This window comes from Crocodylus siamensis, chromosome 3, assembly GCF_052110815.1.
Source record: "Crocodylus siamensis isolate JL-2025a chromosome 3, ASM5211081v1, whole genome shotgun sequence".
In the NCBI taxonomy this organism is placed as follows: domain Eukaryota; kingdom Metazoa; phylum Chordata; order Crocodylia; family Crocodylidae; genus Crocodylus; species Crocodylus siamensis.
The window spans coordinates 152380163-152395981 of NC_143397.1; the positions used below are offsets into that span (position 1 = coordinate 152380163).

General features: G+C 37.9%; 1 protein-coding gene across 8 annotated transcripts in view; it reads right to left on the minus strand.

Annotated features, from left to right (window-relative positions):
- ZNF236 (zinc finger protein 236) overlaps positions 1 to 15819 on the minus strand; it is a 138563-nt gene that overhangs the window by 32679 nt on the left and 90065 nt on the right. For all 8 annotated transcript variants that reach the window (XM_090039554.1, XM_090039557.1, XM_090039556.1 and 5 more), the window contains 9 exons: positions 14866 to 15116; positions 13772 to 13873; positions 7768 to 7919; positions 5493 to 5596; positions 4553 to 4704; positions 4240 to 4458; positions 2602 to 2881; positions 925 to 1028; positions 233 to 598 (listed from right to left, as the gene is read on the minus strand). In XM_090039554.1, coding sequence (XP_089895680.1) covers positions 233 to 598; positions 925 to 1028; positions 2602 to 2881; positions 4240 to 4458; positions 4553 to 4704; positions 5493 to 5596; positions 7768 to 7919; positions 13772 to 13873; positions 14866 to 15116 — 1730 coding nt within the window. The remainder of the gene's footprint in view (positions 1 to 232; positions 599 to 924; positions 1029 to 2601; positions 2882 to 4239; positions 4459 to 4552; positions 4705 to 5492; positions 5597 to 7767; positions 7920 to 13771; positions 13874 to 14865; positions 15117 to 15819) is intronic.

A 15819-nucleotide genomic window follows, 5' to 3' on the forward strand; every position in this document is an offset into this window, starting at 1 on the left:
TTCTAGGAGTCATCCGTCCTGATTCCCCTACTTACAGTCTTTGTGCTGTCAATGTAGGTATATTATTCTTGTGCTACTGAAAGTGTCACTTATTTCGGAATATGTTAAATCATGGGATCGATGGAAGTCTTTCTTGACTAAAAACTCAGTCTGACATTAAGTCTAAACTGAAAGAAGTGAAAACTCAGTAATTGGCTAAATCACCATAAATATCATTATCCCTTTTTTTTACCTGACATAGAAGCAGGGAGGATAGCCTGCCCTACAAGTCCTTGCTGAAGCAAATTTTGATCAAACTGACTTGTCAAAACAGAGTTATTCATTATGAAAACATTGGGGTCTGTTGATGAAGAATTAAGAAGATTCACTGGCTGCAGTCCCTCAGCTGAGGCACGGGTGACAGGCTTCCTGACCTTCTTGGTCTCTGGTTTATAATGACATTGTATATGGGTTTTTCTGCGCCCTGAAGTACGAAACCGTAAATCACAGTGTGGACACTTAAATGGCTTTGCTCCAGTATGCAGACGCATATGCACTTTTAGACTCCCTTTGGTAGAAAAAGAATTACTGCATACGTGACAACTGAAGAGCTTCTGGCCTGAAAAAGATCAAGAAGAGAGTTGGAGAAACAAAATCAGTTCTAAACATTTCCTTTTTCTAACATTTATTTGATGATGTTTTTCTGTCAACACTGCACTTCGTTTTCTCATCTTGATGATCATAATAACGCCCCCTTGTCCATCTAATCCTTCCCTTTACTCCCATCAAAATTTAGCTCCTTCATTTTTGTCCACTCTCACATATTAGTATACTGTGCCTAACTTCCCATCAGCAGATGCCAACTTCCATCATCCATAATAAGTAACTAACAGAAGTCCACATACAGAGTTTTACAGCTTTATACAGAACTTCAGTCTTACTAACCTGTGTGTGTTTTTACATGACAATCAAGAGTAGACTTCACTGTAAAACTTTTCCCACATTCATCACATTTGTATGGTTTCTCTCCAGTGTGGATGCGAACATGCCTACACAGAAATGGGTGCACTTGAATTACTGTGTTGACTGGCATTTTTAAAAAAGCATGACAATTTCTAAACACTCTGTATCTTACAACTTAAAAAAATGCAATATTTAAATTTACATTTACATTTAAGCTTATTAAATATTCAGAACTGGTAGGAAGCTGAATTTAAAGATATATGCAATTTGGTTTTGTGCTCCAACTAGATTTTTACATATTGCATATTCTAATTCTACTGCCATAAAAATCCACATGAGCAAATCCCTGAATATAAATATATATTCTAAGACTTTAAAATAATCACCTTAACACAGGAAATTGGAAATATGAGAGAAAAGCAGCGATACTACAATCTCAGAATAGGCAGTATTTCCTTCTACCTCAAAGAGCAATACTGGGTGCATCTACATGTGACACTGCATCACTGTAGCAACACACTACGGTGATATAGCATCTGCGGGCAAAACCTGTGACACTACAGTTTTGATACCATAGCTATGTGCTCCCCCATTATAGTACATTGCTAGAGTGATGTAATACCAAAAAACAACTACGCACAGCACAGTGCGGTACCGGCTGTTACAGCACCCTTTTTTAGTACTTCCAAAAAGAAATACTAAAAAAATGGAAGTGGTCCAAAAGGAAGTACTAAATGATGGCGCAGTAACAACAATACCATAATGGGATGCGCTCATTAAGTATTTATAAACTGCTGTGAAAATGAAATGCTTATTGCTGTATTTACTGGATTCCAAAACAAGGTTTCCCCTCCATTTAACATGGGGAAAATAGCCTCTTGTCTTGGAACTTATTACAAGGAGGCAGGAAGAGGGGAATGGGTAGGCAGCTACTGTAGTTCTGGCTCCAGCCCCAGCTCTAATTCAGGGTTGGAGCTGCAGTTGTAACTGCAGCTGCAGCCTGATCCCTTTCCCTGTCTACCTCTCACTCCCCAGAAGTCTCAGGATCCCCCATCCTCTCTTCCTCACATCTTCCACCCCTCCCTGCAGCCTCTGCCTTTCTGCTGTCTCCACCCCTCCCCTGTCCCCAACCACTTATTCTTGCTCTGTGCTGGCAGGCCCCATGAAGCGCAGCTCCAACCTGGCTTAATAGCAGTAGTAGTTCTAGTTAGGACTTGAGTCATATTGCCACTGCCAGACTGCCACTGCCTCTCCTACCACCTGTCTGCCTACAGGCTCCCCATTGCCTGCCCCACCCACATCACAAGCCCCCCTGCTATTGCTTTCCCTGCTACAGCAGTGGACACACACACACACACACACACACACACACACACACACACACACACACTTAAAACAACTCACCCAATAATTAGATTCTATACACAGAATTATTCAAAAATTATAATCTTCCATATATAGACACTAATTATTGGGTGGGTTGTTTTGAATTCAGGGGTCATGTTGGATTTGGGTAAATATGGTACTACTAGTTAATCTTCATAACACATTACAACTAAACAAGACATAATTTAGTTGCATGAAAGATCATATTGGCATTGGGAGGTGTGAGATGAAGAACTTAGCATACCCAAAAGGCACAAAACTAATATTTCTTACCTGACTAAGTCGCTGGGCTTTTTAAAGCTTTTAGGACAATATGTACAACAGTTGGCATATTTGGGCTCTGCTTCCAGTTCTGCTTGCTTATCTTTGATCTCACTAATTCTATCCTTTTCTGCAGCAGACTGGACAAGAACTTTTTCTGAGACAGTAGCACTTTCTTGAGGTCTAATTTTTGCAAGTTCTGCTGTTTCTTCTTCTGTGAAAGTGATGACCCCAGGCCGAGACTTTCTAGAAGTCCTCTCAGAATTTTCATCATCTTCTTCCAACCCTACAGCTATTTAAGAAGTACAAAAGTTTATTTAATCTTACCTGGGATTATAATTTGCAACATGTGTCAATCATGGTTACTGCATGATGCTAATATGACAGTGTTAAAGTTGTTGGGGTATAATGCATTTTACCCGAAGTAAAATTTACATATTCTCAATGCTAACTCCACTTTTGCTTAGCTACATTTAGACAAAAACAAAAGAAAACCTATTAGAAAATACAGCTCTAGTAAGCACGCTTTTTTCTATAGCAAAACAACTGTTAAGTAAACCTCAAATACAAAACCTTTATAGCTCGTAACAACTCAACAAGGCTTTTAGATGCATGTGCCTGTGGCATGCATGAGTGTGTGCATGTACGCGTGTCTATACACACACATCCACACAAATAAATATAATGAACTTCGAATTCCATTTTTTAAAAATTACTTTTTCAACAGAACTAATTTTAAATTCTTCAGAAAATACTAAAACACAAAAATTCCACCACTGTGGGATCTCACCTTCATGGAAATATCTACACACTTTTCCAGTAATATATCAAACTTTGTTTGCATCCATATAATCTGAATTAAGATTTTTTTAAGCAAGGGATTTCCATACGAAAGAAACCAAGTTGGTAGAACGTAAATGGAAGAATGCACACAAAGTAGAAATATGAAAAATATTCTGACAAGCCATTCAATATTTGCCACATGAAACAATTTTAACAAATAAGATAAGAGTATTATCACAGTCTTACATACAGTAAAATCTCTGTTATCTGGCATTTAACTAACCAGCATACTTAACTGACCAGAATTTCAGTGGTGGAACACACCCAGTGCCGCACTGCACCGCTTTGCTGCATCGCTGTGAGGGTACCCACACAGGGTATTTGAGTGTGCGCACCTCTCTCCCCTGCTGCAGCAGCGTGCAGCCGGGCTGCCTTGGCATTTGGGGTGGCTGACTATTATGGCATTTTTATATGTATACTATTTTATTCTTTATACAGTATGTTACACCGTAATGCATTATACACTAATTTTTGAAAAATTGCACTACAAGTATGCAACTGTCTTTGGAATTTTTAGATAACCAGCAGCCTCCATTCCCCATTAATGCTGGATAAGAAAGATGTTACTGTATATTGAATACCATTTCAACATTTACAGATCAGAACTGCTGAAAAGTTGGTTTGGTTTCCTCTACTGATTTAGGAAAAAAACAAAACAAAAAATCAGTTTTACTGTCTCATTAGGCATATGCTTACATTTTCAAATGAAAAAAGTTATAAATCACAGGTCTAGCATTACATGAATGTAATATGCTGATGACCATTTGTGTATCAAAAAGCACTAACAGGAAAATATAAGCTGCTCACCTCCTCCTCCTCCTCCCGCCTCTCCAGCTGTTGTTACTGCAGAGGAAACTGCCTGGTGTTTTTTCATGTGCTTTTTGCAGTGAACAGTTGTTCGGAAACTCTCATCACAGAATGGACACTTGTAAGGCTTCATGCTCATATGAGTTGCCATGTGTCTGGTAAGGCTGCCATTGGTAGTAAAGGATGTATTGCAAATGTTACAGCTGAATGCTTTAACTCCTTAAAGAAACGGGGGAAAGTATTTAACTTATCCAATATATTTACATATAATATTGACAACTCCCAAACCTGAAGTCATATATTGAGTAGTTACCTGTATGGGTCTTCTCATGTGATTTAAGAACTCCTGAGGAAACAAACCCGCGGCCACAAAGTTGGCATTTATAGGGCTTCTCACCAGTATGTGATCGCACGTGCTGCTTCAAATGACTGGATTTCTTAAAACCCTTGTTGCAATACTCACATCTATTTAAGAAAATGTAGTTTTCAGATAGCATTATATTGATGCACCTTGTAAATGTCTTTTTAAAAAATCTCTACTGTCTTAACTGGAAAATCTGATGGCACCTAGCACTTGCATGGATAGAATCAATCAAGGGTTTAATGAAAATATTTTGGTCTTCTGTTTTCTTTTCACAAAATCCATCAACTTGTGGAATTTGGTTATTAGGGCAAATAGTGTAACGTGGTGGCCCTATGGTGACCAGAATGATAAGAAACTTCTAGTCTTTGTTTAAGTCTTTCTTTGGGTGTTCCAATCAAGATGGTCAAAACTATGATCTCAACATCTGGTTGAAACAGATGGGGTCAGCATATCATTTTTGCTTCTTTTACTTCTGTTTTGTTAAAATATTCAGTGGTACGGTAGAATGTGAATTCTGCACAACTTGCAACCCTACTTATCATGTGAAATTTGTACAAAAGGATATATGCTTTCACAAACATGAGGTTACATTAAAAAAATCCATTAAGGACAGTTCAAGAGTGGGGTTCAACATCTCCTGAATACAGTACCCTCTGTTCACTGAGTGAATCACAATGATCATTAACATGACTGCATAATGGGCTTGTTCCCACCATCTCTCCTTCATTGTCTTTTTTCAAAGTTATAGACTAATTTTCAAAGTGTACAGCTGGTTTCCAAAGCCCTTGATTAAGCCCTTGATGGTGTCTGTATTGGCTACATTTAAAAAGTAATACAGTTATAAAGTATAAAGTTATAAGACTAAGTTTAAAAATAAAGTAAAACAGACCTGTAGGAACGCCTACTTTGATCTTCGCTATCCTCAAGAAAATGGGGGCGTTGGTTATGCAGTTCAAGTTCTTCTTGTGACTGATCTTGTATCAGGCGAGTAGTCTAGAAATCAAAGTAGTCAGAAATCTTAGAACTCATCAATAACAAAATTCAAGACACACAAACATGTAATAAAGACTCAAAGCATCTCCATATCCCAGATGTTCAAATGAAAAGATACAGAATCTACAATTTGCTTATTTGTAAAATTTATCATAAGCATAAAACCAAATGTGCCTTCTGACCATGAGATGATGAAGGAAACAAAGATACAGAACAACAGAAAAGTCTTTTTATACAATGGGAATTAATGGAACCAATGCAGTGTCTCTTCTAATCTGGGAATCTATAGATTTATCGCTTTCTTTTATCCCTTCTTAAAAGTAAGGATTTCAGAAATAGAAAGCAGTCTCTCTACATAGTATTCTACCGTCTAAATCAGGCATACCAACAGGGGTACTTGGAAAGGAGCTAGGAGGTACGCATTGGCAGACGGGGATGGAGCACTGCCATCTGCCACCCTGCATCAATGCCTCCCAGGAGCAGAGCCGGGAAGGTGGGGGCTGAGAGCAATGGCTCCCCTCTGCAGGCCACACAAGCACCATCCGCACACTGGGGGGAGAGGGAGGGTTGCATGCAGCGATGGGCACTGCTGCCATACACCACCTTGTGCTGCCACTGACACCCCCCGCCCCACATCACCAGAAATGTACCCAGAAGGGGTACATTCCTTAAAAAAAGTTGAAAACCCTTATTCTATATTAATCTAACAACCAGGTGATAAAAAACCCAGTGCTGACAGTTATTACTACCTTTCCGATGCCTAAACTCTTTTCTTAAGACAAATGATAGCGCAGCCTTACAGAGAGGCTGGCACTCCATGAAGGTTGCAGAGAAAATAAGTATTTGAAAAATACTCTCATTTCCAGAGACACTAAAATCCACCTTCTAATATTACTGATAGACATTAATTTACTTATTCAATTGGGATCCAACTAATTTTATGCCGGATCCTAAAAATATCATGGCCTGTCACATGGATCCCAAACACCCAATAACTGCCACTTGTTCCCAGTGCATGGGGAATATTAAAAAGTACACCTGTAGCTAGACTGCAATGACAGCTTTAATGGCTCCTCAGACTCAAAAACCAGGTACAGACCCAGCAGTCCTGGGTCAGACAGCCCAGTACCACTCATACTTTTTGAAAGTCCCTATATTACAGGAACCAGAGATCAGAGAGCTTCTTCTGACGTTCCCTGATAGCAGGCCCCAACCTCCATCTGCCTTGAGAGGCGGCCAGGACCAGAACTCAGGGCTGCTGCCCACCTGATCCTGCTAACTGGGTAGATGGCAGCTGTGTCTCAGACCTGGAGGCTGCTGCAAACTGAAACCTGAAGTTCAGCTGAGTGCCAGGATTTGGTCTGGGGCATCCCCAACACACTGCATACTCAGTTTAAATTGCAGTATAAACAAGCCACAAGATGTTCCACATTATATGAAACATCTTTGTGGCTCGTTTGCTGTATAACTACACTACAAATTGGCTTTAACATGTGGCACACTCACATTTATGGTGTGAGGAATACATGAATCACACCATAAATGTAACATTGCCAGGGTCCTTACAGAATTACTTTAGATCTCTAATCCACATTTACCACACTTGGAAGGGTACAAAACAGTCATATACTACGTTTTAACTATCATGAAACAATGGTAACTACAGAATGCCTTTAAATTAGGTATGGTTAGGGTAAACAAAAACTTACGTCAAAAAAATTATGAAAAAGCATATAATTGGCAACCAGAGATTCTGAGAAATCTTTAGCCATGGAAATTCCATAATTTCATGTCACCTATCTTCCATCTGCCTATTTAAGTTCCCTTTTAAATTTCTAACATTTAGCATGTCTATATCATGCATATCCCTAGAATTTTAGTTTTAAGAAGGCATAAAGTGATAAATGTGTATCTTCTTTTTAAATGTGGCTAGAACAACTATATATATATATATATATATATACACATACATACACACACATACATACATACACACACACACATATACACAGTGTTTTTTTATGCTTTAAATAGAAAATAAGCAAGAAAAATCCTAAGATTTACCACCTTGCCTTATGGTTGTACAGCCATTCTCTAGAAGAAGCCAATGTCACCACAAGAAAGTCAAAATCACAAAACAAGTAAAAATAAATTCTATCTTTTATACTCACTACATTAATAGTGTCTGTGTTTGGAACCTGAAGCAGACTTGGCTGATGGTAACTTGTTGAAAGAGCCTGAGATTCAAGTGTGCTTGAATCCTGTAGCTGCTGCACAGCTGGAAATTGATTCGGCTGATTGTAGCTATCATTCACTGTAAAACCTGCCATAAATTAAGGAAAGTCAGAAGCTCTGAATAATAGAAAATGTACAGAATTTAAATAGGACATGAACAACATAGCAATATTTTGAAGTCTGATTTAAAAAAAGGGGAGAGTAACAGTCAAAAAAATATAACATCATACCCTTTGCTGGTAATTGGTAAAATGCATGAGCATTCTGGGCATCTACTAAATATTCATGTAAGAGTTACTTACCATTAGCTGGAATTCTATTAGGCAATCTCCTCCACAGAACAACATGTTTGAAGTTTCTTCAAGATGCCTTATCTCAGAGCCATTGAAATTTTGAATTTCTTGTATGTAAGCATGCATGTGTCAAACAGGTTGACCCAGCTCCCTTTATCCATGTTGGTACCACGCTCCCTTTATTACACTGGAAGCTGATCACAAGGATGCAAAGCTCAGTGGGGAGGATGGCGGGTGAGTGGAGGAGATGTCCCAATAGGAGAACTCCAGTTTTTGATAAAGTAACCCCATTTTCTCCTACTTTGGATCTCCTCCACATATTCCCACTCTTTAGATTAATAGTAGAGTAGTGCCTTTCCAAGGCAAACTGCAAAGTAAAACTAAAATGTTGTTCATTCACATTACTATAAAAATGCCTAAAAATTTGTTCTTTTGGTTATATCAAATCCTACCTCCTTCTTTGCCAATGTAATAAACAAACAGATGACTGACTTATAATAGGATGATTGAGAGCCAGTAAAGTATAGCTCAGATTTCCAACTGTTTTGATGTTATCAAACAATCTTCAACCTCCACCCCTTTTTTGATAAAAAAGATAGAGTGTGATATTTCTTATGTAAAAAGTCAGTCAAAGGTTTCATGTGAAAAATGAGGCCACAATTATTATAAAAAAAAAAAACAGTACTGGGAATTAAATGTTATGCTTTCTATGCAGTTTGCCTGTAATGGACAACAGAGAAGAAGAATAGGAGAACAGTGTAGAATTGTATAACCATAGACAACCACAGTACCATCAAAGGCAAAATAGCAATGCTTACAAAATATTTGAAGATTACTACACATTATTAACTGGGATGCATCATATGAAAACAGAAGTTTCTTAGTACTCAACTTCAAAATAACTTTCCTTTCCCTTTTATGATAATCAGAAAGCTTAGCTCAGTCATAGCTAAATTAAGTTTCCTGGTTGAAGGAAGTGACAGACTAAAAAGAAGCCTGAAGAACAGTCACACAAAATGGTTTACAATGATAATCTAGAGGATGTTTAGGGACAAATTTTGTAGGCAAAGCAACTGTTTCAAAGAACCCACTGATGGCATTTTTGAGAAAAAACATGAAATTCAAAGTAAGGATTATATAAGGCGTTCTGAAGAACATGAGCAAAAAATAGGGAAATAAATGTTAAGTATAATGGAAAAGGCCACCTATAAATTCAGTGTCCTTTTCAGTAGACAAAAAGTATTAATATATCAAAACATTATTTCTTTCACATGATATGGACATCCTGAAAAATTGCCAGAAAATCCAACAAATCTCACGACTTCTTTCCAAAGTCCTCAGAAAAATGACCAGTACAATCCAAGGTGTCAATGGGTCATCCTGGAGAATTAAACACCACTTACAAAAAAGAAATTCTGGAATAATCATGAATTAAGGATATAAGAAGCAGGAGATGCGATACAAGCTGGTTTGTTTAATCCCTTTTATTAGGAACATTTTCCAATGCTCATGTTTTAATTATTTCTGAGAGTTCAACAAGCAGCTTCTCTATCCTGTGCATGTTAGTAGTATTTACTACATAATATACCTCCACTGTGCTTCTATTGTATTGATGGGCAGTTTAAGACTTAAAGGCATTAAGTGACACAACCAAAGGTCACACAAGAAACCTGTTCCAGAGCCAAAAATAGAACAGAGATCTTTTGATTCTCAATCCTATGCTTTATCGCTACACTATTTGTCCTGAAGACCCTTACATATTTTCTTTCACCAGGTATAGAAGTGGAGAGATATTTGGGATTAGGCTAATTCATATCACAGGAGAGTCACCTTCAGTTCTGGATGAAAATCTGTACTATTTATAATACAGTTATTTAGATCTGAAACTTACTGCCTTGTCTTGCAGGTATCATCCAAAATTACTTCCTGTCCATTTCCACCTGTTGTACTGCAAACAAAACACTCTGGAGATCAATACACTATCAAAGAAGTATGTTTTGCCTACAAGAATCACAAATAACTCATGGACTGTTAACAGGGAAAACTTTTGAGCACTCAGTCATGATCTGGAGGCTACTTCCACAACTAACAAACCTTTCAAATGGTACCAGTTCTAAGGTACTTAAAAGCAATTATGTGAATTAAGAGTCCCAAATAAATATTCTCCTTTTGTACTTCCTATTCAACCTATTGAAAGTTGGTCAAATCAACAGTCTACATCACTGGAAACAAAAACTTCAAGGCCCGAATGAGCTGCAGCTGAAAGAACGGAGATCACAAATCATGACTGCAACATGTTATTTGATAGAATGCCTGGGTAAAGTAAAATAGAAGCCTAGCACCCAGGATATCTTCATATGGGTTCAGAATCATCCTATTACAGATCACAGCAGTCTGAAAAACCTGTTCCACTACTTATATAATCTATACTAGTAGCATCTAACTGAGATCACAGAAAGCGTCAAAGAAGGAAGCAGTGAAATGATGCCCTAGACTACAGAGCATGTGATGCCAGCTGATACAAAAAAAAATTCCCTTTTTTTAAAAACAGGTTCCTTTGCTTGCTACTGACCTCTGAAGATTTCAAATGAAAGGGTGTGTAGCACGCACATGTAAAAGCTAATAAAAAAAATCTTGGCTCTTTACCATTCTTAGTGACTTCAAAGCTAGTTCGAGGGAATAAGTGATTCCACTGATGACCTCACTGCCAACAGCAGACATGATCAACACACTATACAAGTCAAATGGTTTAAGAAAAGAAAGATTTCCGAAGAAAACAGCCATCTTAAAGAGAGGATGCAACTTCAAAACTTTACAAAAAATTTATGTGTACAATCCTGAAGTCTGTGTAGATGTAAAGACCTGGGTTTCTTAACTGCCAAACCCAAAGACTGTCTTTTAAAATAACAATTATGGAGATTTAAAACACTTCAACATTGTTTTATTATGAAGTTTAGTATCAAACCAATGTATTTAACAAGAAAGTAGCCCAGGGGTTGGCAACGTTTTTGGGCAGAGTGCCAAAAACACCTACAACCTCAACTTGGTAAGATGTTGGCATACCAGGGGTGGACAGCAGGGAAGCTATGAGTGCCCGAATCCTTTTTATGGAAGTGCAACCCCAACCCCTTCCCCGCCATCCATCCTGTGGTGCATGTGCCAAGCAAAATGCCTTAGAGTGCCACACCCTGGCACCTGGGCCAGAGGTTGCCTACCCTTGATGTAGCCTATCAGTACCAAGGAAAGAGAAGACACAATGTCTTGGACTTAAATGTCCTACATAACTGGCAGGAAAAAGGAACTGAGGAGCATGAAGCACAGATGCAGACACAGGGAGAGGGTCGACCAATTTAACGCATGCATCCGCACATATGCTTACCTACCTGAAATTCAAAAATTTTGAAGGGCTCCAGAATCTTCAAGGAAACTTCAAAGAGTAGGGAATCTGTGGATGAGATTCCAAGTAGAAGAGGAAAAATCTTATACAAATGAGATTTTTTTTAAATAAGTCATGTTCTGGTTTCCTGTACCACTTTTGCAAATTTGAGATGATTAATGAAATCACTGACAATTCAAATAGTGGAGGTCAGGTGTGCATTTCTTCATTCTCTTTCCATTTCATTTGGAAAAAAACTAAGTTGCAACTGATGTCGAAATACCAAGTATATAAAAAGACCTGAAATCAGGATTTACTAAATCAAATGGCTTAATTTCTTCTCACAAATCTTATATAAAATGTAAAAACAACTTTAAGTACATTAACCATTGCAATACGAAATAAACTATTCTAGCTTGAACAATACATTAATAAAGACAATAAAATCTTTGTGAAGAAAGATGCATAACTAGACATAGAAGTAATTTTAAAATAGAATTAATGGGAAACAACTGGAACTTAAACCATTCACATACAAATGAAGAGCATCAATAGCCACTCCACAATAAAACTGATACAAATACTCCCCTAAAGTCCAAATTTTAAACCTATCCTAAAGTCCCTCAGTGAAAAAGATGTGACTTCTGTCTTCCAAATGTTTTCCCCCCACCAGCAAACTTAGCCAATATCAGAATAAGAGTTTTCAACTAATTATGATTACAAGATTTACTGCAGCAGAACCCGATGAACTAAATCAGAATTAAGGTGTGGGAGACCAAATATAAAATGCATCTAGAAAGAATTCTGAGACAAGGTAAAGGAGGGAAGTGTTATGGTGCTAGGAGCTGGAGTGTATATAGAATGATGGAAGAAGTTCTGTTCTCCAGTCTCTGAATGGAAGACTGGAGATGGACAAAGACTGGGACAGAATGGAAGGGATGTAGAGCAAAAAAATGGCTAGTCATGGAATGAGAGGAGAGAAGGGCAGATAAAAGGTTACATGAGGTATGAAAGGATATAAGACAAGGTATGGAATATACTGAAGGTACACTGATGCTTAGAAAGAGGTGAAAGAGCGCAGGAGTGGTGTTGTGCCTTGTCTGCATTGTGCAGAGCAAGGGGAGAAGGTAATGGAAACCACACAAACAAGTGGAGGTGGGGAGGGAGGGAGATTTTTTCTTTACATCTGAAACTTGTAAAAAGTTACATCAACCCTAGACGTTTGGTAACTACTTAAAACCCCCCAGATATCTTAACTAAAAGATTAAACTTCTTTGATCAAACTTCTTTGATTTCCATCATCCACTACCCATGTAATTTTATGCAGCTATAAATTCCACCATCACACTTTCCTTTTTTCTTTTCTCCTCTCTACTTGCTAAAGCCTGTAAGAAATGAGGCTTCGTTCCCAGGCCTGGGTAAGATACCAGGACTGCCTTCTTCCAGCCCTATTTAAAACTTTTGTTGCTCACTGAAGAGGCAAACTCCTGAACAAAAACATTTTAAAGAAGAAACAGTTGAAAGTATTTTTCAACAGAATCCATCTAAAATCGAATGACTTAACTATTCTTTGAAAAAAAAATCTATAACTTGAACTAGTTCTATAGTTTACGAGTCTGAGAACAAATGATTAAAGGAGTCAGGCCATTCTGATTAATCTATCACCCTTCTCGCACTCAATATTCCCTCAGTAATACATTACTTGACCCTCCTCATACCTGGTCTAATCTTTCAATTTGGTATTTTAACTTCTGCGCATATTTTTTGTAAATTTTAAAAGACTTTTGAATTTGCATAAATTTGATGTACTGTAATTTTATGTATCTTTATAGGGTATCTTTAGCAACATTGTAAAAATTCTTTGCAGACATTCATTAATCTTTACAATACCCTGTGAGGGAGGCAAAAATTATTGCTGCAAGTTTACTTTTGTGAAGCTGAGGCAAAAGTTATGAAGACTCCCATTAACTTAAGTTAATGACAACAAAAGGGATGCAATAAAAATGTTCTAACAACACGACAGAAATCAGTTCAAAGAAAATCTAGAGAAAATTTAAGCAAACGTATCCTAATACTTTCTTATTATGATTTTTAATCCAAAATAACAATAAAGATGAATTTTTCATTAGGTCTCTTTTTGGTGCATGTACAAACTAGACACACATTTATCCAAATTCTAGGGGTACAGATCTGAGGTAGCTTATAATACCAATACTTTAAGTCCTGGCTTACAAAAAGCTTTCATTATAAAAACTGTTGTTTATTTCTAACCTTGTGATAATCCCTGCTGATCAAATGACTGCTGTGCTATAGCTTGCTGATCAAATTGATTCATGTTTTCCTGTAAAGTGTGCTGAGATGTCACAAACCTATCTGAAACAAGGAACACAAATTCAAGAAAAGAAAATGTAAATGATTGCTCCAAAATAATTGTATTTTAGAGGTCATTACTGAGCCATTTTAGACCAAATTAAAATTCTCACCACCTGATAGGAAGTCTTGGAAATTTTAAAATCTCCACTTGGTTTATTATACATTTTATTTGTTTGGGGGTTATATAGTTTTTACCAATCAATTCTATTAAAGAGTGAAAACAAACAAAAATACACATCTCATTTCACCACTATAGCTGCTCTATACTAATATGACAAACAACATTTTTGTGTTCTCTCTACTTGTTGTGAGCACTGGTTTGTAACAACCTTAAAAGGTGTGCAATGTATCAACAATAGTGATGTTATATAGTAAAAGCTCAGGAATGGTGGATACTGGATAACAAAATATGCTGGTTAATTGAGCAGCCCCAACTGCCGCTTCTCCCGCCGTATCCCTCTGCCCCTCCAGCTGCATTGCTGCCCTCCCACAGGGCCTCGCACAGCCCCACACAGGCTACTGCGCCCCCAGGCTGTGGGACCTTGGCAGCACAGGCTGCTTTGCCCCTGGCCATGGGGGCTCGGAGAAACCGGAAGTGCCACAGTGGGCACTTCCGGTTTCACTTTTCCTTACAAGCCAGCATGCTGGTTAACAGAGCATGCTGGCCTGTAAGGTGCCAGTTACTAGATAGCTTACTGTATAACGTTTTCTTTCTACAAAGTATTCTCTTGCATATTTGTTCAATATTTGCATTAGATTTGCTAGCCAAATACACAAAGCAAAATTTTGACAAAATGTTTTTACGTAAGTTTTATATAATAATAAAAGGTAAGAATTAAATTTTTAAATAATCGAACTTTTACACAAAATACATGTCTTTTTTTCTTATTTCAATTGTCCTAAAAAACTAAATCTGTGGAAATTTTCAGTAATTCAGGAACTCATTCTAAACTTCTCATATTTAGCATATTTTACATGTTATGAACATTTACCTTCATCTTGCTCTAATGGCTGATCAGCCAATTGTTGCCCCAGTGCTGCTTCTTCTGTCCCAACTACTTGCTGTTGATCTAGTTCTAAAATAGCTTGCTGATCTGTTGTAACAGCTTCTGATTGCTGTAACTCATCACTCTCAATCTCCACTTGCATCTGTGTAGAAACATGAATGCTCTGCTGATCTACTGTAGAATCATCTATTGAAGCAGCCTGTTGGTGCTGCTGAAGCTGTTGTGCAAGTTCATATCTGAGAAAAAAGGAAGTAAAGTTTCTTACACCAGTAAATAATAAAGAGGCAATAGCCATGCTGAGTCAGACCAAAGGTTCACGTAGCTCAGTACTTTGTTTCCAACAGTGGTAAGTAGGGGATGCTTTAGAGCAGGGGTCACAAACTCTGAGCACTCCCACACTGGATCTGGGGCTCCCAGCGAGCTGGGTCCGGTCCACAAGGAGATTCAAAGGCTGGATCCAGACCACTTCCAGTAGTGTAACACCCTAGAAGCAGCATTATGCAAGCTGAGCTACATCACATCAGGCAAAGTAGAGATTACCTTGCACACTGATTCTGAAACATAAGCTTTCAAGAGCAACAGCTTACTGCCTTGCAGAGATGCAGAGAACAGGCCATCACACAGAAGGAGTGTTTTAAATATAGAAGTCATGGAAAGGGTGGGGGGCGGGTAAAGGAAAGAAAGAGGGCAGTGCTGAGAAAAGCAGAGGGAGTTGAAGAGAACAACAAAGACTTACAACATTAGAGATTAGAGACATAAGGGTCACAGAAACTAATCCAGGTAATGGGATAAGATACCACAGTCCCTTTTTAGACCACATTTAAATCACCATCTAGTCTGTAGATGATTTCTTGTTTCACAATTTTGTGTTCACACTTATTTTTTAAATTCTGTAGCAGCTATTCTGAGGTCAGCAATGGAATGTCCAGGGAAGCTGAA